The sequence below is a fragment of the Rhinopithecus roxellana genome, chromosome 6 (assembly GCF_007565055.1).
Source record: "Rhinopithecus roxellana isolate Shanxi Qingling chromosome 6, ASM756505v1, whole genome shotgun sequence".
In the NCBI taxonomy this organism is placed as follows: Eukaryota; Metazoa; Chordata; class Mammalia; order Primates; family Cercopithecidae; genus Rhinopithecus; species Rhinopithecus roxellana.
The window spans coordinates 77,619,623-77,643,645 of NC_044554.1; the positions used below are offsets into that span (position 1 = coordinate 77,619,623).

Here is a 24,023-nt window from a genome sequence, read left to right on the forward strand (position 1 = left end):
TGAGTCAGAGCTCATTCATTTCCAAGGGGATGGTGCTGAGCCATTCCCTTGAATCTGCCCTCATGACCCAGTGGCAGTAGGCCCCACTACTGACATTGGGGATAACATTTCAACATGAGATTTGAAAGGGACATGCATCCAAACCATATCAAGCCCCCACCAGACCCCTCTCTCTGTGACTTAGTGTATCTGCCTCCAAGTATCTCTTTGCATCTCTATGCATTTGGATTTCTTGGTTCCTGCAAAGTGACAGGGCCAGCCTTCTGTCTTGCTTCAAGTCCAGCCATCACTATTCTATGGTTGGAGGAAGACAGAGAAGAAGAAACTTAAGAGGGAAGAGCTGCAAAGAGAGAATTATGATGTAGCTGATGGGAAACTGATGTAGCAATAGCTCATGTTTTCTCTCTCCCACTCTCTTTCCCTTTTAGAACTTTTTATATGCCAGAATTTGTTCCAAGCATTTTACATGTATTAACCCAGTTCATCCCAAGAGTGGTCCCATGGGGAGGGCACATAAGTGATGGATAAGAACACAGACTTGAGCCAGGCACTGTGGCTCACACCTGTAATCCCAGAACTTTTGGGAGGCTGACGTGGTAGGATCGTTTGAAGTCAGGAGTTCGAGACCAGCCTGGGCAACATAGCCAGACCCCTGTCTCTATTTTTAAAAAGGTTAAAAATTAGCTGAGCATGGCAGTGCACACCTGCAACAACTTGGGAGGCTGAGGCAAGAAGATTGCTTGAGCCCAGAAGTTTGAGGCTACAGTGAGCCATGATTGCACCACTGCACTCCAGCCTGGGTAACAGAGCAAGACCCTATCTCAAAAAAAAAAAAAAAAAAAAAAAAAAAAGAACATGGGCTTCACCAGATGCCACCCTGTTTTCTAATCCCAGCCTCATACCCGTTGGTTTCATGATCTTGGGCAAGTTGCTAGGATGTCTGCCTCAGTTGCCTTCATTGGTGGACTGGGAATAATGAAAGGTACTTTGCACGTGGTAGGTGGTCATTTAGTTCTTTTTCTTTTTTTTTTAAATACAGAGTTGTTTTGCTCTTGTTGCGCAGGCTGGAGTGCAATGGCGCAATCTGGGCTCACTGTAACTTCTGCCTCCTGGGTTCAAGTGATTTTTCTGCCTCAGCCTCCCAAGTAGCTGGGGTTACAGGCATGCGCCACCACACCTGGCTAATTTTTGTATTTTTAGTGGAGATGAGGATTCACCATGTTGGCCAGACTGGTCTCAAACTCCTGACCTCAGGTTATCCACCCGCCTCAGCCTCCCAAAGTGCTGAGATTACAGGCATGAGCCACCATGCCCAGCTACTCAGTTTGTTTTGTTTTGTTTTGTTTTGTTTTACAGCTGAGGGAGCAGAGGTTCAGAGAGAGAAGGTTACTTTCCCAAGCTCACGCAGGTAGTAAATGGCTCACCAAGAGTTGACCTGGGCAGCCTATGGGTGTGGGTGCTATGTCCCTCCTCTCCGTTGCACAGATAGGATGAGAGAGTGGGAAGGTGCTGAGATTTCAGTTCCAGATGGGATGTGGGGTCTGTAGCACTGTTAAGTACCCCCTCCCATGGCCACCGATGCCTATGGGAGGCAGGAGGCAGGTCTGAAAGTGAAGATGTATGAATTCAGCTCAGTTTTGGAAACTGAGCATTGTTCATTACTGGGTATGTACTCCAAGGAAAAATAAACTATTCTACCCTCAAGACACCTGCACCTGTATGTTTATTGCAGCATTAGTCACAATAACAAAGACATGGAATCAACCTTGGTGTCCATCAATGGTGGATTGGATAAAGAAAATGTGGTACATGTACACCATGGAATATTATGTAGCCATAAATAAAAGAGTGAAATCACATCCTTTGCGACAACGTGGATGCAACTAGAGGCCGTTATCCTAAATGAATTAACACAAAGACAGAAAACCAAATGCCACATGTTCTCACTTATAAGTGGGTGCTAAACATTGAGTGTACATGGACGTAAATATGGGAACAGTTGACATTGGGGACCCCAAAAGCAGACAAGGAGGGCAAGGGTCGAAAAAATACCTATTGGGGCCGGGTGCGGTGGCTTATGCCTGTAATCCCAACATTTTGGGAGGCCAAGGCAGGCAGATCACTTGAGGTCAGGTGTTCAGGACCAGCCTCGCTAACATGACAAAACTCTGTCTCTACTAAAAATATAAAAATTAACCAGGCCGAATGGTGCACGCCTGTAATCCCAGCTACTCGGGAGGCTGAGGCAGGAGAATCGCTTGAACTTGGGAGATGGAGCTTGCAGTGAGCTGAGATTGTGCCACTGCACTCCAGCCTGGGTGATAGTGAGTCTCAGTCTCAAAAAAAAAAAAAAAAACCTATTGGATACTATGCTCACCACCTGTGTGACAGATTTATTCAGACTCTAAGCCTCAGTAACACACAATATACCTTTGCAAGAAACCTGAACATGTACCCCTTGAGTCTAAAATTAAAAAAAAAAAAGGTCAGGTTCATGGTAATTTTTTATCTGTAACTTTTCTAATTTTTTTTTTTTTTTTTTTTTTTGAGACAGAGTCTCGCTCTGTCGCCCAGGCTGGAGTGCAGTGGCCGGATCTCAGCTCACTGCAAGCTCCACCTCCCGGGTTTACGCCATTCTCCTGCCTCAGCCTCCCGAGTAGCTGAAACTACAGGCGCCCGCCACCTCGCCTGGCTAGTTTTTTGTATTTTTTTAGTAGAGATGGGGTTTCACCGTGTTAGCCAGGATGGTCTCGATCTCCTGACCTCGTGATCCGCCCGTCTCGGCCTCCCAAAGTGCTGGGATTACAGGCTTGAGCCACCGTGCCCGGCCCACTTTTCTAATTTTTTATTTCCAATTTTGCTGAATTCAAAAAAAATACCACTTTAGAGCAAATAGGACATAATGCTAACAACTGATAACTCCAGGTGAAGGTTATATGGGGTTCACTTATATATACATATATATATGTAATTTTTTTTTTTCTTTAAAGACAGAATCTCTCTCTGTCATCCAGGCTGGAATGCAATGGTGTGATCTCGGCTCACTGCAACCTCCGTCTCCCAGGTTCAAGCCATTCTCCTGCCTCAGCCTCCTAAGTAACTGGGATTGCAGGCATGCACTACCATTCCTGGCTAATTTTTGTATTTTTAATAGAGTCAGGGTTTTACCATGTTGACCAGGCTGGTCTTGAACTCCTGACCTCAGGAGATGCGCCTGCCTTGGCCTCTCAAATTGCTGGGATTACAGGTGTGAGCCACCATGCCCAGGTAGGGTTCACTTTTTAAAACTTTGTTGTTTTCACTTCTCTGTAGATTTGCAAATTTTCAAAATTAAAAAAAATAAAAATAAAAAAGGCTGGACATACTGGCTCACGCCTGGAATCTCAGCATTTTGGGAGACAGAGGTGGTTGGATCGTTTGAGCCTAGGAATCCAAGACCAGCCTGGACAACACAGCGAAACCCCATCTCTACAAAAAAAAAAAAAAAAAAAAAAAAAAAAAAAAACCATTAAAAATTAAAAATTAGTCGGGCGTGGTGGCCAACACCTGTAGTCCCAGTTACTTGGGAGGCTGAGGCTGGAGGAATTCTTGAGCCCAGGAGCTCAAGGCTGCAGTGAGCAGTGATCACACCACTGTGCTCTAGCCTTGGCGAAAGAGTTAGACCTTGTCTCAGAAAAAGAAAAGAAAAGAAACAGAATTTTGATGGCAAATATGGAAATAATCAAGTGTAATGGAGTATTTTTCTCACAGGAGAGGCCAGGAGGGGACCGCTGAGAAGAGGTATGGTGCCTGCAGGTGCTCAGAGTGTCCAGGCGGGGGCAGCAGAGTCCAGGTTCTGTCTCAGGTTAGGCTTTGAAGCGGGTGGCCGGTGGGAGACACCTTCGAGAATACGGTGAATCCTGAGCGGCATGGCTGGAATCATAATAATTTTTTAAAAGCGTCCTAGAAATATTAAGGACAGCGATGAAAGAGGCTTTAGAAACCTAGTCCTTATTCGGCAGAAGGCAAGACTGAGTCCAAATAGATTTTTCCCAGATTTAACCTAAGGGAATTCATGAGAAAGCTGGAAATAGAGCTCAGGTCTCTATCTCTTTAGATGCATGGAAAGAAATATCAGCCCATTTTCAGAAGAAGAGCTTGGGAAATTTGGTTTTCTTTGGTAGGAAATGAGTCTCTCTCTCTCTCTCTCTCTCTCTCTGTGTGTGTGTGTGTGTGTGTGTGTGTGTGTCTGTCTGTCTGTCTGTCTGTCTGTCTACCTTGCCTCCTGGACACCAGCAAATGGTGTCAGTGGAGTGCAGGGAATGGTCCTCTTCCCACTGCAAATCTCTGTCTTGTTATCTTGAACCCCAAATGCATCAGATTTTATGTTCTAGAGGAAGGGAGGAGAGAGAGAGTCTGGGAGGTTAGAAACAGGAGCTATGGGAAATAGGAGGGAAAGATCTGGGAACCATGAAAATTGTAATAAAATTGCTTTATTATTTTTAGTTACTACAAATATATATTATAATATTTACTAAGGAAAAAATCAGAACTCATAAAAATAAGAACTTAAAAAATGCCCACAATCTTATATACCAAAGGTAAATGCTCAATATTTAAACACAAGTGTTTTTCATGAAGATGGTATTCAATAATTCTTATGAGAGCATTTTGTGAGATGTAAAGTGCATGTAGCAGTCCCGTGTCCAAGGGGTCACGGTTGTAAAACAGCTCGTTGAGGGCGCTGTCCATGGTACTGAATCCGGGCAGGCGAGAGGCGGAACCTCTTTGACCTTGTTTGGAAGTTCTAGCAGGGAAGTCCAGATACTTGTATGCCTTTGACTGAAGCGTGGTCCTCCTCTATCAGAGAGGGTCGTCCTCTCGTCCTCTTCAACTGAGCATGCAGCTTTAGGAGGGACACACATGGGGCAGCGAGGGAGGACGGGAACATCCGCCTACCCAGCCAGATCAGTCAAATCAATCCTGGCGATCAATGGGGTGACAGATGTTGCAGTCAGAGCACCCCTCAAATCTGGAACCTCTTTGAAAACTGAGCAGGAAAGCCTAGCCTGATATCAAGGCAAGCCCATTGGAGCTTCCACGGGTTTCTATTTGAGAATCTCCCAGCACTGCCATCTCTCTCCTCTTTCTCCTTGGTAAGTACAGGGCTTGTTTCCCGTACTTACAATGGGAACATTCAGTTCCCATGGAAGGCTCTCAATGGGGAAATGCTCCACCAAGCTTAGCCGCACTGGAATCTCCTCACTCCCAGACTTCTCAACTCCATGCCTTAAAATGATGTCATTACCTGAGGCCTCTGAATTTGGATCTGAAAAGAGAGATAAAACCAGGTGAAGGCTCAGCTCATGAGGAATTTGGGATTTTGGAAGCATAAGGAGGCTTGGGATGGGAAGTGTTCGGTTTAATTATTTTTATTTTTTAATTTTTTTTGAGACAGGCTTAATCTGCCATCTAGACTGGAGTGCAGTGGCACAATCACAACTCACTCCAGCCTGCAACTTCTGGGCTCCAGCGATCCTCCCACCTCAGCCTCCCAAGTAGCTGGGACTACATGTGCACACAACCACACCTGAATAATTTTTAAATTTTTTGTAGAGATGAGGTTTCGCTATGTTGCCCAGGGTGGTCTCAAACTCCTGGGCTCAAGTGATCCATCCACCTCGACCTCCCAAAGTGCTGGGATTACAGGTGTGAGCCACTGTGCCTGGCTATTATTATTATTTCTTTTACAGTGACAGAATCTCACTTTGTTGCCCAGGCTGGTCCCAAACTCCTGACTTCAGACGATCTTCCTGACTTGGCCTCACGAAGTGCTGGGATTGCAGGCGTGCGCCATCGCACCTGGCTTAAGTGGTTAGTTTAGAACTTGTCCCATTACCTGGATTCTAGCACAAACCAATTGTGCCTTCCCTTCTCCACCAGGTAGGTTTACAGGTATCCTGGCTGGAGATTTCATCTTTGCCCCAAAGGGCTATGTCAAGGGAGCATAGCACCTGAAGATGTTCACACTTGTTATTTCTCCTATCTTCAACTATCCATCCAGTTTAAATCATATTAAGGCAGTGATCAAGGAGTGGTCACTTTTTGCCCAAGTGACCAATCTTGGCCTTAATCATGGGGGGACAATCTGATGTTATATACTTGTTGAAGTGATGCGATAGCATTTTCTGTGATATAATAAAAATGTTTAATCTGATTCCAGTTAAGCCTTTAGACCCAACCTCCAGTATTTCCAATCCCAGAATATCTCTAATACCTCTGATCCTAAGGGTAGGGGGGACAAGTTAGATGACATCATGAAACAAACCAGGGGTGTGAGACATTTTTCAAGACAACCATCCTAGACTCTTAAGAAAAGCAATATACTTTAAAATGTAGGTGCCCATTCTAGATTAAAAGACCAAAGAGACATAACAGAAGTCAGTGAGTGAAATCTGTTGTATCTACATCTGAGAAAAAAAACTAGTAATAGAAGATGTCCTTGGGCTAATTGGAAAAATTGGATATCAGATGATATTGTGAAGTTACGATCAACGTATTGGGTATAATCGTGGTATTGGGAAGTGTGGGCTGAAATGGTTAGGGATCAAGTGTCATAATGTTGGCAGCTGACTTCCAAATTATTCAGCAAAAGTTAGTGAATAGATCAATACAAACAAAGAGACATATGGCATGTTAAGCCTTGTTGAGCTGCATGGAATATGTATTTGCTGCACTACTACTATTTTGACTTTTATGTGTGTTTACAAATTAAAATAACTAAGTAAGTTGGTCATCAAGGATGTACTTACAGTAGGGAAGGAAACCTCAGAATCTGAAGCCTCAGGGGTCAAGGGAAGGTGATTCTACCTTGCTACTTAGCTTTTATTCTTCCCCTGAGTTAGGCTTGTTTCCTGGCAGTATGGACCTGGGAGGATCACCTGGACCAATAAACTGTAAACATGGTTTTGCTTTCCTGAAGGTCCTACCATGCAGGAAAGGAGAAGAAAGTCTCAGGGTTGGGGGAGGCCAGCATCCCATCCAGGCCCTTCTTACCTTTGTTTCAGGGTCTATGTGTCTCAAGGAGGGCTGGAAATTACTATAGATGGATTCCAGGTGGATGGAGTCGTCATCTTCTAGAGGGATGGAAAGCACCATGGAAACAGGAGGTTAGAAGGACAAACGTTCATCTCTCCCTTTAATCCCATCCAATGGAGGGTGAGAGAGTTTATCCCTACCCCTAGGAAACTGAAAACTCTTGAAAATGTGACAAACTGTCAACACTACCTGACTCAGCAGCTCCCAATATAGATATATTAAGGCTATGAATTTTCTGAGTACAGCTGTAGCTGCATCCCGCAAGTCTTGATACTAAGTATTTTCTCACTTTCACTATAATCTTTTTTTTTTTTTTTTTTTTTGAGACGGAGTCTCGCTCTGTCGCCCAGGCTGGAGTGCAGTGGCCGGATCTCAGCTCACTGCAAGCTCCGCCTCCCGGGTTCACGCCATTCTCCTGCCTCAGCCTCCCGAGTAGCTGGGACTACAGGCGCCCGCCAGGTCGCCCGGCTAGTTTTTTGTATTTTTAGTAGAGACGGGGTTTCACCATGTTAGCCAGGATGGTCTCGATCTCCTGACCTCTTGATCCGCCCGTCTCGGCCTCCCAAAGTGCTGGGATTACAGGCTTGAGCCACTGCGCCCGGCCCACTATAATCTTTTATCTGATCCATACATTATTTAGAAACTTGAAAAAAATTTCCAAAGATATGGGATTTTTGTTTTCATTTTCCAAAAATATTTTTGTTATTGATTTCTAACATACTTGCATTATGGTCAGATAAGATCGTCTGATTCAAATAATTTTTTATAAGTTTGTTGAGGCTTTTTAAATGTCCTGTGTGTGGCCATCCTTAAAAGTTTTCTCATGGACTCACGTAATAAATGTATACCCTTTATTTGTTGAATGTGGTGTTCTGTATTGTATTAAGGCTAATTATTTTGTCCAAAAGTTTTGTAATTCTCAATGACTTCTGTCAATTACTAAGAGGGGTAGTTTTAAAAATTTCTCACATGCTGGTGGATTTGTTAATTTTCCTTCATAGCTTTGTCAGTTTTTGCTTTATCTATTTTGAGGTTGTATTAATAGAGCATACAAATTAGACTTGTGTCTAACAGAGTAAGCCATTTGCTGATATTGATCTTTTTTTTGGTTGTTTTTTTTTTGTGTTTTTTTGAGACGGAGTCTCCCTCTGTCGCCCAGGCTGGAGTGCAGTGGCCGGATCTCAGCTCACTGCAAGCTCCGCCTCCCGGGTTTGAGCCATTCTCCTGCCTCAGCCTCCCGAGTAGCTGGGACTACAGGCGCCCGCCACCTCGCCCGGCTAGTTTTTTGTATTTTTTAGTAGAGACGGGGTTTCACTGTGTTAGCCAGGATGGTCTCAATCTCCTGACCTCGTGATCCGCCCGTCTCGGCCTCCCAAAGTGCTGGGATTACAGGCTTGAGCCACCGTGCCCGGCCCGATGTTGATCATTTTTATCCCTAGTAATTCTTTTTGCTTTAAAGTGTATGTGACTGCAATGAGTAAAGCTATACACAAAACAACAGATACTTTGTTTAGTATTACCCTGTTTTGTTTTTCTATACTTTTGTTTCTAACCTGTGTGTTTCTGATTTACGTGTACCTCCCACCCACAGTGAATACATAGTTTTCTTTTTTAAAAAATCCTTTTTAAACTAGAGTTTAATCTACTTATATGTATTATGCTTTGTGATATATTTGCATTACTTCCTATCATTTTATTTTGGATTTTCTTTTTTTTTTTTTTTGAGATGGAGTCTCGCTCTGTCACCCAGGCTGGAGTTAAGTGACGCGATCTCGGCTCACTGCAACCTCCACCTCCTGGGTTCATGCCATTCTCCTGCCTCAGCCTCCTGAGTAGCTGGGACTACAGGCGCCCACCACCACGCCCGGCTAATTTTTTTTCTTATTTTTAGTAGAGATGGGGTTTCACTGTGTTAGCCAGGATGGTCTCGATCTCCCGACCTCGTGATCCACCCGCCTCAGCCTCCCAAAGTGCTAGGATTACAGGCGTGAGCCACCGCGCCCGGCCACTATTTTGTATTTTCTATGTGTCCTATCTCCTCTTCTTCTTCCCCTTCCTCCTTCTCCTCCTCCTCCTCCTTTTCCTCTTCCTCCTTCTTCTTCAACAGAATCTTGCTCTGTTGCCCCGGCTGGAGTGCAGTGGTGCGATTTCAGCTCACTGCAGCCTGCACCTCCCAGGTTCCAGCGATTTTCCTGCCTCAGCCTCCCAGGTAGTTGGGATTACAGGCACACACCACCACACCCAGCTAATTTTTGTATTTTTAGTAGAGATGGGGTTTTACCATGTTGGCCAGGCTGGGCTCCTGACCTCAAGTGACCCACTAGCCTCGGCCTCCCAAAGTGCTAGGATTACAGGCATGAGCCACTATGCCCAGTCTTCTTCTTCTTCTTCTTTTTTTTTTTTAAGAGACAGGGTCTTGCTCTGTTGCCCAGGCTAGAGTGCAGTGGTGTAATCATAACTCACTGCAGCCTTGACCTCCTGGGCTCAAGTGATCCTCCTGACTCAGCCTCCTGAGTAGCTAGGATTACAGGCATGCACCACTGTGCCTGGCTAATTTTTTTAATTTTTTGATCTTGTTATGTTGCCCAGGCTGGTCTTGCCTGGCCTCAAGCGATCCTCCAGCCTCGGCCTCCCAAAGCGTTGGGACTATAAGCATGAGCCACTGCATCCCACCTCCTTTTTCTTTTTCTCCCTTTCCTGCTCTTTGTGGGTTGACTGGACTTTTTCCTCATTCTAGTCTTCCCCTTCTTTAGAATTTAAAGACTATTTTGAGAAATTTCTCATTCCACGTATTTCCTTCTTTAGAAGTTAAAGACTCTAGTTTAGAAATTTTAACACGTGCCTTTAACCTAGCAAAATCTAACGTTAGTCTCTTTACTGAGGAACAACTCCCATGCTAATGAGCTCACCCACTCCCGAGCACTGATCTGTGCATTAGGGAAATCTAGCAGCCTCAAGGAACCTGTGTCTCCCCAGTGGTTAGTTCACTATGCCCCATCCAGGGTCTCACAGGAGTCAGTAATGGAAATAAGGTTTTAGCTGTAGAGCCAAACGTTTTGGAGTGGGAAATATTTTCCCCCTTCACACTTTAAGCCCCAGGGTCTTCCCAGGTGCCTCCTAAGTACCTTTCTTTTCTTTCTTTCTTTTTTTTTTTTTTAAGACAGTGTCTTGTTCTGTTGCCCAGGCTGGAGTGGAGTGGTGCAATCACGGCTCACTGCAGCCTCCATCTCCCAGGCTCAAGCAATTCTCCTGCCTCAGCCTCCTGAGTAGCTGGGACTAGAGGTGCATGCCACTACGCCCAGATAATTTAAAAATTCTTTTATTTTTTATTTTTTTGAGATGAAGTTTCATGCTTGTTGCCCAGGCTGGAGTGCAATGGCACAATCTCAGCTAACTGCAATCTCTGCCTCCCAGGTTCAAGTGATTCTCCTACCTCAGCCTCTGGAGTAGCTGGGATTACAGGCACCTGCCACCACGCTCAGCTAATTTTTTGTGTTTTCAGTAGAGACAGGGTTTCACTATGTGGTCCAGGCTGGTCTCAACTACTGACCTCAAGTGGTGCACCTGCCTTGGCCTCCCTTTTTTTTTTTTTTTTTTAAGAGATAGAGTTTGGCCGGGCGTGGTGGCTCACGCCTGTAATCCCAGCACTTTGGGAGGCCGAGGCAGGCGGATCACGAGGTCAGGAGATCGAGACCATCCTGGCTAACATGGTGAAACCCGGTCTCTACTAAAAATACAAAAAATTAGCCGGGCGTGGTGGCGGGTGCCTGTAGTCCCAGCTACTCGGGAGGCTGAGGCAGGAGAATGGTGTGAACACGGGAGGCGGAGCTTGCAGTGAGCTGAGATCGCGCCACTGCACTCCAGCCTGGGTGACCGAGTGAGACTCTGTCCCAAAAAAAAAAAAAAAAAAAAAAAAGAGATAGAGTTTTCTGTGTTGTTGCCCAGGCTGATCTCGAGCTCCTGGCCTCAAGCAATCCTCCTGCCTCAGCCTTTCAGAGTGCTGGGATTACAGGCATGAGCCCACAGTACCCAGCCTGTTTCCACATTTTGAGTCATTCTGAGTGCAGAGAGGAAGGCCGATACCTTGGCAGATGTCAAAGCCAATGTTTTGGAAGGTCCCAGGAGTTGGTCCACCATTCTCTTCTTGCCACTTGTACCACTGAGACAATCTGTACTTTTGCCTATTGATGGAAACACCAGAGAGACCCCATTAGGATTGGGGAACAGGAACAAGGACCAGGGACAAATTGTATCCCCATTTTTAGCTTGTCCCACTGTCCACCTCGAGGATGAAGTGATTAGAGGCAGAGGGATCAGAGGAAGAGGAGGAGCTGGAGGGAGTTGAAAGAGGAGGTGGTAGGGGCTTGCTTACCGTTTCACCTCTCTCTTGGAGTGGAAAATGAGCATCAGGAGAGCTACCAGGATGATTAGCACCAGCACGACCCCTGCCCCCACGAGGCCGTACACTAGACTCTTCTGGGTGCCCTGGTTACAGTCCTCCCCACTGTACCAGTGAGTTTCCGTGGTCACGCAGCTGAGATGGGAAAGAAGTGGCAGGTTGGGAAGAGAGAACAGAGTCAGCACCAGCTTCAGACCCGGGCCCTGCCCAATGGGTGTTTAATGAAGAGGAGGTGAGAAGAGATTGCCAGGGTGCATAAAGCAAGGCACCCTGAGGGGATGAATGGAGATGAAGACCAGCATCCCTGGAGGTGGTCCTCAAATGAGCTCAGTTCCCACTCCAGGCTTTTAGATTTTGCCTCCAGTTGCAACCCAGGACCTAGGACAGTTGGCCCAACCGTGGGTCTTCCCTGGGCTGCACCCCCAGGGACTCCAGGACCCCACAGTGATCTTGCATCCACCCATTAACCATCCTCACTTCCAGCCCTCCTCTCTGTCAAGAAAGCCAGGCTGCAGCCCTGATCAAGAGCTCCTGTTACACCCCTGAAGCTCTTCCTCCCTGCTGCCTTGAAATGCCCTCTCTGAACCCTGTTCCTTTCTTCCCCTTTCCAGCTTGTGACCCCCTCTTCCAGGAAGCTTTCCAAAACTAACTACTCAGGTCTTTGCCCACATGTGGCTTCTTCCCACACCTGATGCTCCATCTGGTCTCTCTCTTTGGTTCTGTTTCAAGTGGCAACGTTTTTCTTTGCTTTCCTACCTCTGTGACTGGGCTAGAGGGGTTCTCCCCACTCCTCATATGGGTGTGTAACCTTCTGTTTCTATTTCACCAGAAGAGGGTCTTGTTTTCTCTCTGGAGAGAGAGCAAGGCTGTGTCTCTGTTCCCCCTGTCAGACAACCTTCCCAGGAGGTTCTCACTGTCCTCAGCCCTCCTTAGCACAGAGAGGACACAGCTAGGCTGTTCTGGACTTAGCCTTGGAGCTCAACCTACTCATGTTTTACCCCCATCCCCAACCCAATTCCTCTGCAGCTGTACACATTCAGGAGACGCTGGGACCTAGTCCCATGACCTTGGCCTCCAGGCAATGCCTGGGGTGAAGCCCTGTAGGGGAGGGGAGGACCAGGACATCTGGGCTGGGCTGGAGGAGATGGGGGAGCACTCACAGGCACTGGGGTCCACTTCGAGACATCTGGCACTTGCCATAGTTACAGTTCTTGGAGGCATTGAAGCCAGACTCACAGGGGCTGATGCAGTATGGTTTCTGGTCCTGGTACTCCACTAGGAAGTAGTCTCCATATGCCTCGGCCTTCTGCCGGCATTCCTCTGGTGGAGGGGTGCAGGGATGGGGAGCAGCCATGATCAGGGGGCTGGGGGGGACACTGTCCCGCTCCTCCTGGGCTCCCCACCTCTCCAGCCTTCCCCCAAACCCCTTGTTAGTTATCACCTACCTACAGGGTCGTACTGCGTCACTGTAATGTTTTGCACTTGGGTGCCAGTGGTGTTGAAACACATCAGGGCTGTGAAAGAGACACATAAAACCCCTCATGACACATAAATGCTTGTTCTGCATCCTCAGGGAGCTGAGGCGTGTGTGTGTGTGAGAAGGGGGTGGGCTGTGATGGGGAGGTGGGAATCTGGCCCCGGCAGAGGAGTAGCATCAGCCTCGCGTCCTATGACCCTCCAAGTGTCCTGAGCCTTTTTGTCCCATGCCTCCCTTTTCTCTTATTTTCTTTCTTCTTCCTTCCTTCCTTCCTTCCTTCCTTCCTTCCTTCCTTCCTTCCTTCCTTCCTTCCTTCCTTCCTTCCTTCCTTCCTTTCTTTCTTTCTTCTTTCTTCCTTTCTTCCTTTCTTCCTTTCTTTCTTTTTTTGAGATGGAGTCTTGCTCTGTCACCCAGGCTGGAGTGCAGTGGTGCAATCTCGGCTCAATGCAACCTCTGCTTCCCAGGTTCAAGTGATTCTCCTGCCTCGGCCTCCCAAGTAGCTAGAACTACAGGCACCTGCCACCATGCCCAGCTAATTTTGTATTTTTAGTCGAGATGGGGTTTCGCCAGTTGACTAGGCTGGTTTCAAACTCCTGGCCTCAAGTGATCTGCCCGCCTCAGCCTCCCAAAGTGCTGGGATTACAGGTGTGAGCCACCATGCCTTTCTGATGCCTCCTTCTTCCCTCTTCTGCCATGATCCATACACTTAGATGAACCCCCGTGTAACGAGGCCCATGGGTCCCCATTTCCAGCAGACTCCCCTGTCCTATAGCCCCTAGTCCTGGCACCCTGCAAGATCTGGTCTATTTGTATGTCTGGCCTTGCAGGTTCCGGGACGAATTCCTGGATCTCCATGTTCTCTTGCTATCTCCATTTGTCTTTGTCCCTTCCCCTACCCCAGGGACAAAATGGGCCGGAGGATGATGAAGTTTAAAGACTCTCTCGGCCCAATCCTGGGGCTTCTTTGGGCTGCACCCCCAGGTACTCTAGGACCCCACAGTGATTCTTGCACCTGCCCATTAACCATCTTCACTCCCAGCCCTCCTCTCTGTTAAGAAAGTCATGCCCCAGCTCTGATCCCCTCTCCCTTCCCTCCCTAGAAGCCCAAGAGTTTACCTGAGCAATTATCATTGGTCATTATTTGCTCTGCGGTCACTTTTGTGATTTGTTGTTTCACTACCTCGGTGGCATTGTCCAAAAGTGTCTTGTATTCTGGTGTGTACTTGGTTCTTAGGAGGACGTCATGCTCCACCACCACACTGCCAAGACTGAGGAGGGAAGGGAAGATGTCCTGGGGTCAGAATTGGGTGCTTACCTTTCGAATCCATCCCAGAGAGGCTTCACCCTCTCTGATCCCAAGGGAAGGCAGGGCTGGCAGGAGGACAGTAGGGGTGATGACTCTGTCCTAGGCACTGCACTGGGCCCCCTGCTATAGGAGTTCTCCCAGCAGTGGTGCCTAAGATAACTTTCTACAAAGTGAGTCTCCAGGAAGTCTTAGGGAAGCCTCAGTGATGAAGATGGACGGAGGAATGGGAACCACAGAAGAGGCCATCCTTGAGGGTTTTGATTTTTTTGTTTTGTTTGTTTTAGAGACAGAGTCTCACTCTGCTGCCCAGGCTGGAGTGCAATGGTGCGATCCTGGTTTACTCTAACCTCTGACTCCTGGGCTCAAGTGATCCTCCTGCCTCAGCCTCCTGAGTAGCCAGGTCTACAGGTGCATGCCACCATGCCCTGCTATTTTTTGTACAGACAAGGTCTTGCTATGTTGCTCAGGCTGGTCTTGAACTCCTGGCCTCAAATAATCCTTCTACATCGGCCTCCCAAAGTGCTGGGATTACAAGTGTGAGCCACTGCACCTGGTGCCACCTACATTTATATATTGAAGCCCTTACCCCCAGAACCTCAGAATGTGACCATATTTGGCGATAGGGTCTTTAAATAGGTGAGTAAGTTAAAATGAGGCCATTAGTGTAGGCCCTCATCCAGTCTGACTGGTGTCCTTATAAAAAGGGGGAATTTGGATATGCAGAGACAGCAGGGAGGTGTGCACAGAGGAAAGACCATGCAAAGACACAGCAAGAAGGTGGCTGTCCACAAGCCAAGGAGAGAGGCCTCCAGAGAAACCACACCCCCCCACACCTTCATCTTAGACCTCCAGCCCCTAGAACTGGGAGAAATAGATTTCTGTTGTTTAAGCTGCCCCGTTGGTGGTATTCTGCAATAGCTGCCTGAGCACGGTAATGCAGGAGGCACAGTTCTAATTGCCTTTATAATTATGACTGCTGCTTCCACACCACAGACCCTCTTCCCACGGGCCCAGACACTTACCGTAGGTTTGTGATGTTCACCCCAACATACTCAGGGATCCCGGAATACACAATGTTCATCTGAAAGGCAAGGGGCCACTGTGTCATTCCAGAGAGACCATGGGGCCTCTCCGTGGGACATCAGGAGGGCACAGGACCGGGGGATGCTCCTGTCCTACAGCATCATAGCACACTCATCAAATGGAGTGGTTTCTTTCCAGAGACCTGCCCTGCCTCAGGGGCCTCCTGCAGCCCCCAGGTAAAACCTGGCCTCATCTCTTCCCCCCTCCACTGGCAAGCCCTGAGGACGTGGGGGCCTGAGGGAACTCCTGCACATCTAACAAGGGAACAGCCCCCTGCTGCCTTCTTACCCTACAAACTCTGCTCTGGGGGGGACTGAGTGGCCATGGGGCCTTGCTCTCCCAGACTTACCTGTTCTGTGAATGTCTTATTGAACTCCCGGAATTCCTGGGAAGAGTGGTTTTTTAGCTCATCGGTGAACTTCACACTGGTCACTGTCACAGTCAGTTCCATTTGGGCAGAGACAGTCTCCGGTGGCGCTGAGGTGGGTAGACTTACTGAGCAAAGCGTCCCTGAGTTTCTTACTCAGAAGTTCTGCCCCCCAGCCTAGGTGGAGGGAGTGACCTCCATTGTATTTTATGGTAAAATTTTGTGCCAAATTTGTATCCAAAATACACCTTCTTGTTTTCTTTTCTTTTCTTTCTCTTTTATTCATTTTCTTTTCTCTTTCTCTTTCTTTCTCCTTCCTTCCTTCCTTCCTTCCTTCCTTCCTTCCTTCCTTCCTTCCTTCCTTCCTTCCCTCCTTCCTTCCTTCCTTCCTTCCCCTTCCTTTCCTTTCCTTTCCTTTATTTCTTTTTCTTTTCTTTCATTCTTTTTTCCTTCCTTCCTTCTTTCTTTTTTTTGACAGGGTCTTGTTCTGTTGCCCAGGCTGGAGTGAAGTGGTGAGAACATAGCTCAGGGCAGCGTTGACCTCCTGGGCTCAAGCAATCTTCCCACCTCAGCCTCCCAAACAGCTAAGACTACAAGTATGTGCCACCACACCCAGCTAAGTTTTTTTTTTTTTTTTTTTTTTTTTTTTTTTAAATAAATGAGATCTCACTATGTTGCCCAGGCTGGTCTCGAACTCCTGGCCTCAAGCGATCCTGCCTCAGGCTCCCAAAGCACTGGGATTACAGGCGAGAGCCACCGTTCCTGGCCTATTTTATTCATGTTGTAATACCTTAGCGTTCTTAGCTCTGGGTGGAAAAAACCAAAACAAAACAAAACAAAAAAACACCACAGTCCAGAAGAGGCCCTATTCCTGGCCTCAGATCAACGTGGGGTAGGAACTGGTGCCTGTATGGAGGTTGGGTCCCAGGGCACGGGGAGGGGGGAGGGCCTGGGGTTGCACTCACCTATGTCAATGCTGTTAACCACCTCCTTACACGATGCCCCATAATAGGGGGTGGGACACTGGCACTTGAACTCATCCCAGGTGCCTCCATTCTCGCAGCATTGATCTCCAAAGCCTGTGGAACAATCACAGAAGTTTTCTTTCCAAGTTCCTCCATTGAGGCAGCTCACTGAAAGGAACAGGGATCTACTGTGTTTATACGTTGGGCACAGCACTTTACAGCTTACAATGCATTTGCACGGACACTGCCTAATTTGTTTTTGTTTTTTGAGTCTGAGTTTCCCACTTGTCGCCCAGGCTGGAGTGCAATGGCGCGATCGTGGCTCACTGCAACCTCTACCTCCCAGGTTCAAGCGATTCTCCTGCCTCAGCCTCCCGAGTAGCTGAGATTACAGGTGCCTGCCACCACGCCCAGCTAAGTTTTTGTATTTTTAGTAGAGACAAGGTTTCACCTGTTTGGCCAGGTTGGTCTCAAACTCCTGACCTCAGGTGATCTGCCCACTTCGGCCTCCCAAAATGCTAGGATTACAGGTGTGAGCCACCACGCCCGGCTCCAACACTGCCTAATTTGATACTCTCAGGAGACCCCGGGGCTGCACAGGACAGTTACCATTATCCTCACTTCACAGATATGCAAAGTGAGGCAGAGAGAGGCTAAGCCACCTCTCCATGGGTCCACGTTTAGGCTACACTTCACCCAGTCCTAGTCCCGCATGCTTGACTTTACCCCGAAAACGTGAAGAAAGAGAAATCTGACATTGTGAGAGGCGAACGACACAGTCAGGGCTGAGGAAGGAAAAACCCAGGTGAACTTGACCAGTCTAGATCCCACCCAGGTTGAGAAAGAGATGGTCGTTGGTCTTCAACACCTGCTTTGGAAAAGCCCATACTGGCAATCGTTACTGTTATGACTCTTTCTGATTCTTTTTAATTTACTGGGATGTGGAGTTTGAGGGAGGAGTTTAGATCTTATTTTATTATTTTTTTTGAGACAGAGTCTCACCGTGTCGTTCAGGTTGGAGTGTAGTAGTGCAATCATAGCTCACTACAGCCTTGACCTACTGGGCTTAAGCAATCCTCCCACCTTAGCCTCCCATGTAACTGGGACTGCAGGCATGAATCACCATGTCTGGCTTATTTTTAAAATTTATCTGTAGAGATGTGGTCTTGCTCTGTTGCCCAGGCTGGTCTCAAACTCCTGGTCTTAACAAATCCTCCAGTCTCAGCCTCACAAAATGCTGGGATTACAGGTGTGAGCCATCACGCCCAGCCTAACAACTCCTTTTCAAATTGCAGTACAACAAATAAACTCTTCTTAGTTTAAATAGGTAGGAAGTAGTGATAGCCAACTCTTGAATATCTGTGCCAACCAACCTGGAAAATCTAAAGCTCTGTTTTCTTTGGTTTTTCTTGAAAATCGTTGTGCCTGGGTAGATCAGTATTCAAGGTGTGTTTTGTCTGGGGAAGGGCACGAGGTATGTATAGACTCTGTAAAGACCTGCCCCACTCCTGCCTTCTGGTTTACCCTAAACAGACTCAGAGAGCAGGATCCATACTCAAGAAAATCACATCATGCAGCCTCTATTTATGGGCTTTTGCTCCAAGACGTTTGGAAAGAATTGAAGAGAGATTTAAGAGTCCTGGGCACACCGGAAACCCATACATCCTATGGGTTTACCCATACATAAATCAGTCTCCTCCCTCCGTCTCTTTCCCGCTTTCATTACTGAAGATGCCCAGACCTGAGCTAAGTGCCAAAACACAGGTTAGTGAGAAACAACAGAAGCAGACGCTGGGGTGTGTTCACCCATTGCTCAACAGTCTAAAGGGAAGGCCAATCTCTGGGGAAGAAGAGGAAGACAGAAGGAGGACAATCTGCTTTTAAAGATGCGACCGACACCATATAGTGGGTCCAGTGGCATTGCAGCCAGTCGGCCTTTGTCGTAAGACACCTATGAGGCTTCCTGGAGATACAAGGTCCAGATCTCCTATCTGAAAATGCTCAGACCACTCATCTGAGAATCGGAGAGCTCGAGAAGACAAAGACATATTGGAGAGAATCCAGAGAAAAAAGCCATAGGATAGAAAATCCAGCCAGGCATGGCGGTTCACACCTGTAATCCTAACACTTTGGGAAGCTGAGGCAGGTGGATCACCTGAGGTCAGGAGTTCAAGACTAGCCTGGCCGACATGGTGAAATGCTGTCTCTACTAAAACTACAAAAATTAGCTGGGTGTGGTGGCGTACGCTGTAACCCCAGCTACTCGGGAGGCTGAGGTGAGACAATCGCTTGAACCCGGGGGGTGGAGGTTGCAGTGAGCCGTGATCGCGCCATTGCACTCCAGCCTGGGCAACAAGAGTGAAACTCCGTCAGAAAAGAAAAAGAAAAAGAAAAAGAAAAGTTCAGGCAAAGTAGAATTCAGCAAAGGAAAAAAATCACAAAGTCCAGAGAAAACGTAGTAGTGAAAAACTGAAGAACCACCTTCATCGTCATCAATTCAAGATGGGATTGGGCAGTTCTGTGGGCAGACACAGATCATATACCTGTGAGCCTAGTCATCTAAATAAATCAGAGTTTTCAAGTATTTTAACTAACATACTTTAAAAATTGTGTGCAAAATATTCTTAATCTGGGAGTCATACTCACAGGTCTATTAGTATATTACATGATTCATGTAATACAATATACAGGATATTATAATAGCAGGTATGGAATGGTGCAATTCTCACCCTAACAAGAGAGAAGAAGGCTGAGTGAAAGTTCTTGAGTCAGAGAAAGGAGAGGGATACGTAAGGACAGCAAAACACTCATAGGTATTGGAGGTAGAATTCAGAGCTGATAGAAGTGAAGGAATCTTCTTTTGCTTCTATAGCGAATACTCAGGGGATAAGATGAATCAAAATAAAAGTGAATGGTGGCAGAGATACTTGACAAAGGTACACATGAATGAATTGGCAAAAACCTTCTGCAAAAAAAAAAAAGTTTGTACTTTAGTATGAACAAAATCAGTGAGAAAATCCACTAGAAAGTTTACAAAGTAAACTAAAAAGTTTAAAATAAAACATAAATAAACCACTCAGAGTTAATAACATCATGGCATACAAAATGCAATGGAACAGAGACCTGCAGAATACAAAAGAGGGAAAACAGGACTTGTAGACAGAATACTGGAGATTGAGGTGCCCAGGCAAAGAGAGGTAATACTTTGTTCAAAAAAGGGGAACTTGTGCAAGAAATAGCGAGAGTGGAGAAGTGAGAGAGTGCTGAGACAGAAAACCTTGATGTGAGTTTTATCAATTGGAAAACAAGTAAGTCAGAGCAAAAGGAATTTAGGAGTAAACGTTTAAGAAGAAAACCACAAAAAGTAGTGAGTGGAGATTGAAAAGAAAGGTCAGTTTCAACAAGGAAAATTCTTTTGGAAAGTGTCTGTTCTTATCCGTTGGCTACTTTTTGATGGGGTTGTTTGATTTTTTCTTGTAAATTTGTTTAAGATCTTTATAGATTCTGAATATTAGCCCTTTGTCAGATGGGTACATTGCAAAAATTTTCTGCCATTCTGTAGGTTGCCTGTTCACTCCAGGGAATACTATGCAGCCATAAAAAATGATGAGTTCAAGTTCTTTGTAGAGACATGGATGAAGGTGGAAACCTTCTGAGCAAACTATCGCAAGGACAGGAAACCAAACACCGCATGTTCTCACTCATAGGTGGGAACTGAACAATGAGATCACTTGGACACAGGGCAGGAGACATCACACACCGGGGTCTGCTGTGGGTTGGAGGGATGAGGGAGGGATAACATTAGGAGAAATACCTAATGTAAATGATGAGTTAATGGGTGCAGCAAACCAACATGGCACATGTATACATATGTAACAAACCTGCACGTTGTGCACATGTACCCTAGAAATTAAAGTATAATAAAAAAGTGGGGGGAAATTCAAGAAATCACTTACATGTGGTTGTTGGCACAGTAGGAGTTGAGGTGGGGGTGCTCTTAACTGTAGTAGTAGTCGTGGGGACAGTGGTGGTGGTCACCGTGGGGGAGGAAGTGGTCCTTGTGCTCCCAGTGGTCATGGTAGTGACAGTCTTAGGGGTCACAGCCGTGGAGGAGGCAGAGGTTGTTGGAGGTGTACTGGAGTGAGCAGGAGGAAATATAGGTGGGATGGTGTGAGAAGTGATTGTTGACGGCTTGCTGGATTCTGATGAAGGGGTCACAGGATGGGTGGTGACAGAAGTAGAGGTGTGAGGTGTACTGGCTGCAGAAAGTGTTGATGCAGAAGTAGTGGAGCCTCTGCTGGTTGTGCTGAGGGCAGTAGACCTGGTCACATATGTGAGAGGAGCTGCAGTAGTCATTGCAGTTGTTGTAAATTCCTTAGTAGTTGAAAAAGATGTGGTGGTACTACTAGTAGAGGTTGATGGTGTGTTTAGTTCTGTGGAAGTTATCACAGGGGTAGATACAGCACCAGTTGTTGCAGGAATGACATCAGCAGTAGAACTGGTGACAGGAGTGCTGGGAATAAAAATGGTTGTCCCAGGTGTGCTTTCTTCTGTGGTCATTGATACAGATCTGGTGGTGGCTACAGGAATGGTGGGAGTTGAGGCAGCTTCAGTAGAAGGGGTAAAAGTTGTGCTTGTGTCAAGAGAAGGTGTTGAAGGTGTGCTGGCCTCAGTAAAGCTAGTTGGAGGTGTGATGCTAACACGGAGAGTTGTTAATGGAGTGCTTCTTTCACTGGTAGTTGAAGTATGTATGGTAGTGCCTTTGGCAGGTATGGAGGATGAACTGGCTTCGGTAGAGGTGAGCAAAGGTGTGCTGGTATCATCATGAGGTGTTGAAAGTGTGCTGGCCTCAGAAGGACTCGTCACAGATACAGGGCGGATGAGAGTTGTCAGTAAAGTGCTTCTTTCACTCGTAGTTGACATAGGCATGGTGCTGCCTTCAAGAGGTGTAGGAGATGAACTTCCTTCAGAGGCAGTGGTCACGGACATGCTGGTGTCAACCGATGGTATGGAAGGGGTACTAATCTCAGGAAACCTCGTAACAGGGGTGGTACTGATAAGAAGAGTGGTCCCAAGGGTGCTTATTTCCGTGGGTATTGACACAGATATGGTGGTACTGTAAAGAGTTGCAGAAGATGAAATGGCCTCAGTAGAAGTGGTCACAGGTGTGCTGGTGTCAACAGAAGGTATTGAAAGGGTGCTACCCTCAGAACTAGTCACATCAGTGGTGCTGAGAGGAATAGTTGTTAATAGAGTGCTTCCTTCACTAGGAGTAGAGATTGGCATACTGGTACCTTCAGGAGTTGTAGGAGATGAACTGACTTGGGTAGAAGTGGTCACAGGTGTGCTGGTGGCAACAGAAGGTGTTGAAAGGGTGCTGCCCTCAGAAGTGGTCACACATGTGGTGCTGACAGGAATAGTTGTTAAAGGAGTGCTTCCTTCACTAGGAGTCAAGATTGGCATACTGGTACCTTCAGGAGTTGTAGGAGATGAACTGACTTGGGTAGAAGTGGTTACAGGTGTGCTGGTGTCAACAGAAGGTGTTGAAGGGGTGCTACCCTCTGAACTGGTCACAGGTGTGGTGCTGACAGGAATAGTTGTTAATGGAGTGCTTCCTTGACTAGGAGTTGAGATTGGCATGGTAGTGACTTCAGGAGTTGTAGGAGATGAACTGACTTGGGTAGAAGTGGTCACAGGTGTGCTGGTGTCAACAGAAGGTGTTGAAGGGGTGCTACCCTCTGAACTGGTCACAGGTGTGGTGCTGACAGGAATGGTTGTTAATGGAGTGCTTCCTTCACTAGGAGTTGAGATTGGCATGGTAGTGACTTCAGGAGTTGTAAGAGATGAAGTGACTTGGGTAGAAGTGGTCACAGGTGTGCTGGTGTCAGCAGAAGGTGTTGAAAGAGTGCTACCCTCAGAACTGATCACACGTGTGGTGGTGACAGGAATACTTGTTAATGGACTGCTTCCCTCACTAGGAGTAGAGATTGGCATTGTGGTGACTTCAGGACTTTTAGGAGATGAACTGACTTGGGTGGAAGTGGTCACAGGTGTGCTGGTGTCAACAGGTGTTGAAAGGGTTCTGCCCTCAGAACTGGTCACACGTGTGGTGGTGACAGGAATGGTTGTTAATGGAGTGCTTCCTTCACTAGGAGTCGAGATTGGCATGGTGGTGACTTCAGGACTTTTAGGAGATGAACTGACTTGGGTAGAAGTGGTCACAGGTGTGCTGGTGTCAACAGAAGGTGTTGAAGGGGTGCTACCCTCTGAACTGGTCACAGGTGTGGTGCTGACAGGAATAGTTGTTAATGGAGTGCTTCCTTCACTAGGAGTTGAGATTGGCATGGTAGTGACTTCAGGAGTTGTAGGAGATGAACTGACTTGGGCAGAAGTGGTCACAGGTGTGCTGGTGTCAGCAGAAGGTGTTGAAAGAGTGCTACCCTCAGAACTGATCACACGTGTGGTGGTGACAGGAATACTTGTTAATGGACTGCTTCCTTCACTAGGAGTAGAGATTGGCATTGTGGTGACTTCAGGACTTTTAGGAGATGAACTGACTTGGGTAGAAGTGGTCACAGGTGTGCTGGTGTCAACAGAAGGTGTTGAAGAGGTGCTACCCTCTGAACTGGTCACAGGTGTGGTGCTGACAGGAATAGTTGTTAATGGAGTGCTTCCTTCACTAGGAGTTGAGATTGGCATGGTAGTGACTTCAGGAGTTGTAAGAGATGAAGTGACTTGGGTAGAAGTGGTCACAGGTGTGCTGGTGTCAGCAGAAGGTGTTGAAAGAGTGCTACCCTCAGAACTGATCACACGTGTGGTGATGACAGGAATACTTGTTAATGGACTGCTTCCTTCACTAGGAGTAGAGATTGGCATTGTGGTGACTTCAGGACTTTTAGGAGATGAACTGACTTGGGTGGAAGTGGTCACAGGTGTGCTGGTGTCAACAGGTGTTGAAAGGGTTCTGCCCTCAGAACTGGTCACACGTGTGGTGGTGACAGGAATGGTTGTTAATGGAGTGCTTTCTTCACTAGGAGTCGAGATTGGCATGGTGGTGACTTCAGGAGTTGTAGGAGATGAACTGACTTGGATAGAAGTGGTCACAGGTGTGCTGCTGTCAACAGAAGGTGTTGTAAGGGTGCTACCATGAGAACTGGTCACACGTGTGGTGCTGACAGGAATAGTTGTTAATGGAGTGCTTCGTACACTAGGAGTTGAGATTGGCATGGTGGTGACTTCAGGAGTTGTGGGAGATGAACTGACTCGGGCAGAAGTGGTCACAGGTGTGCTGGTGTCAACAGAAGGTGTTGAAAAGGTGCTACCCTGAGAACTGGTCACACGTGTGGTGC

General features: G+C 46.9%; 1 protein-coding gene across 1 annotated transcript; it reads right to left on the reverse strand.

The window, feature by feature from the left end:
* Positions 1 to 5,269: 5,269 nt before the first annotated feature.
* On the reverse strand, positions 5,270 to 23,550 carry MUC17 (mucin 17, cell surface associated). Its single transcript, XM_030931996.1, has 12 exons — positions 21,997 to 23,550; positions 20,631 to 21,819; positions 16,675 to 16,788; positions 15,692 to 15,819; positions 15,282 to 15,340; positions 14,070 to 14,221; positions 12,922 to 12,990; positions 12,637 to 12,796; positions 11,450 to 11,611; positions 11,161 to 11,258; positions 7,036 to 7,112; positions 5,270 to 5,308 (listed from the first exon to the last, which is right to left on the reverse strand). Exons 1-12 carry the CDS (start codon positions 23,548 to 23,550, stop codon positions 5,270 to 5,272), a joined length of 3,801 nt encoding a protein of 1,266 aa, XP_030787856.1.
* Between the last annotated feature and the right edge of the window lie 473 nt (positions 23,551 to 24,023).

Excerpts from the sequence above, each read along its gene's own strand:
- MUC17 (XM_030931996.1), bottom strand. The coding sequence starts at position 23,550 with ATGCCAATCTCTACTCCTAGTGAAGGAAGCAGTCCATTAACAAGTATT. Across the intron at positions 15,820-16,674 it reads GGTTAACAGCATTGACATAG|CGCCACCGGAGACTGTCTCT; the intron begins GTGAGTGCAACC and ends TACCCACCTCAG. Across the intron at positions 11,612-12,636 it reads CGAAGTGGACCCCAGTGCCT|CTGCGTGACCACGGAAACTC; the intron begins GTGAGTGCTCCC and ends TTCCCATCTCAG.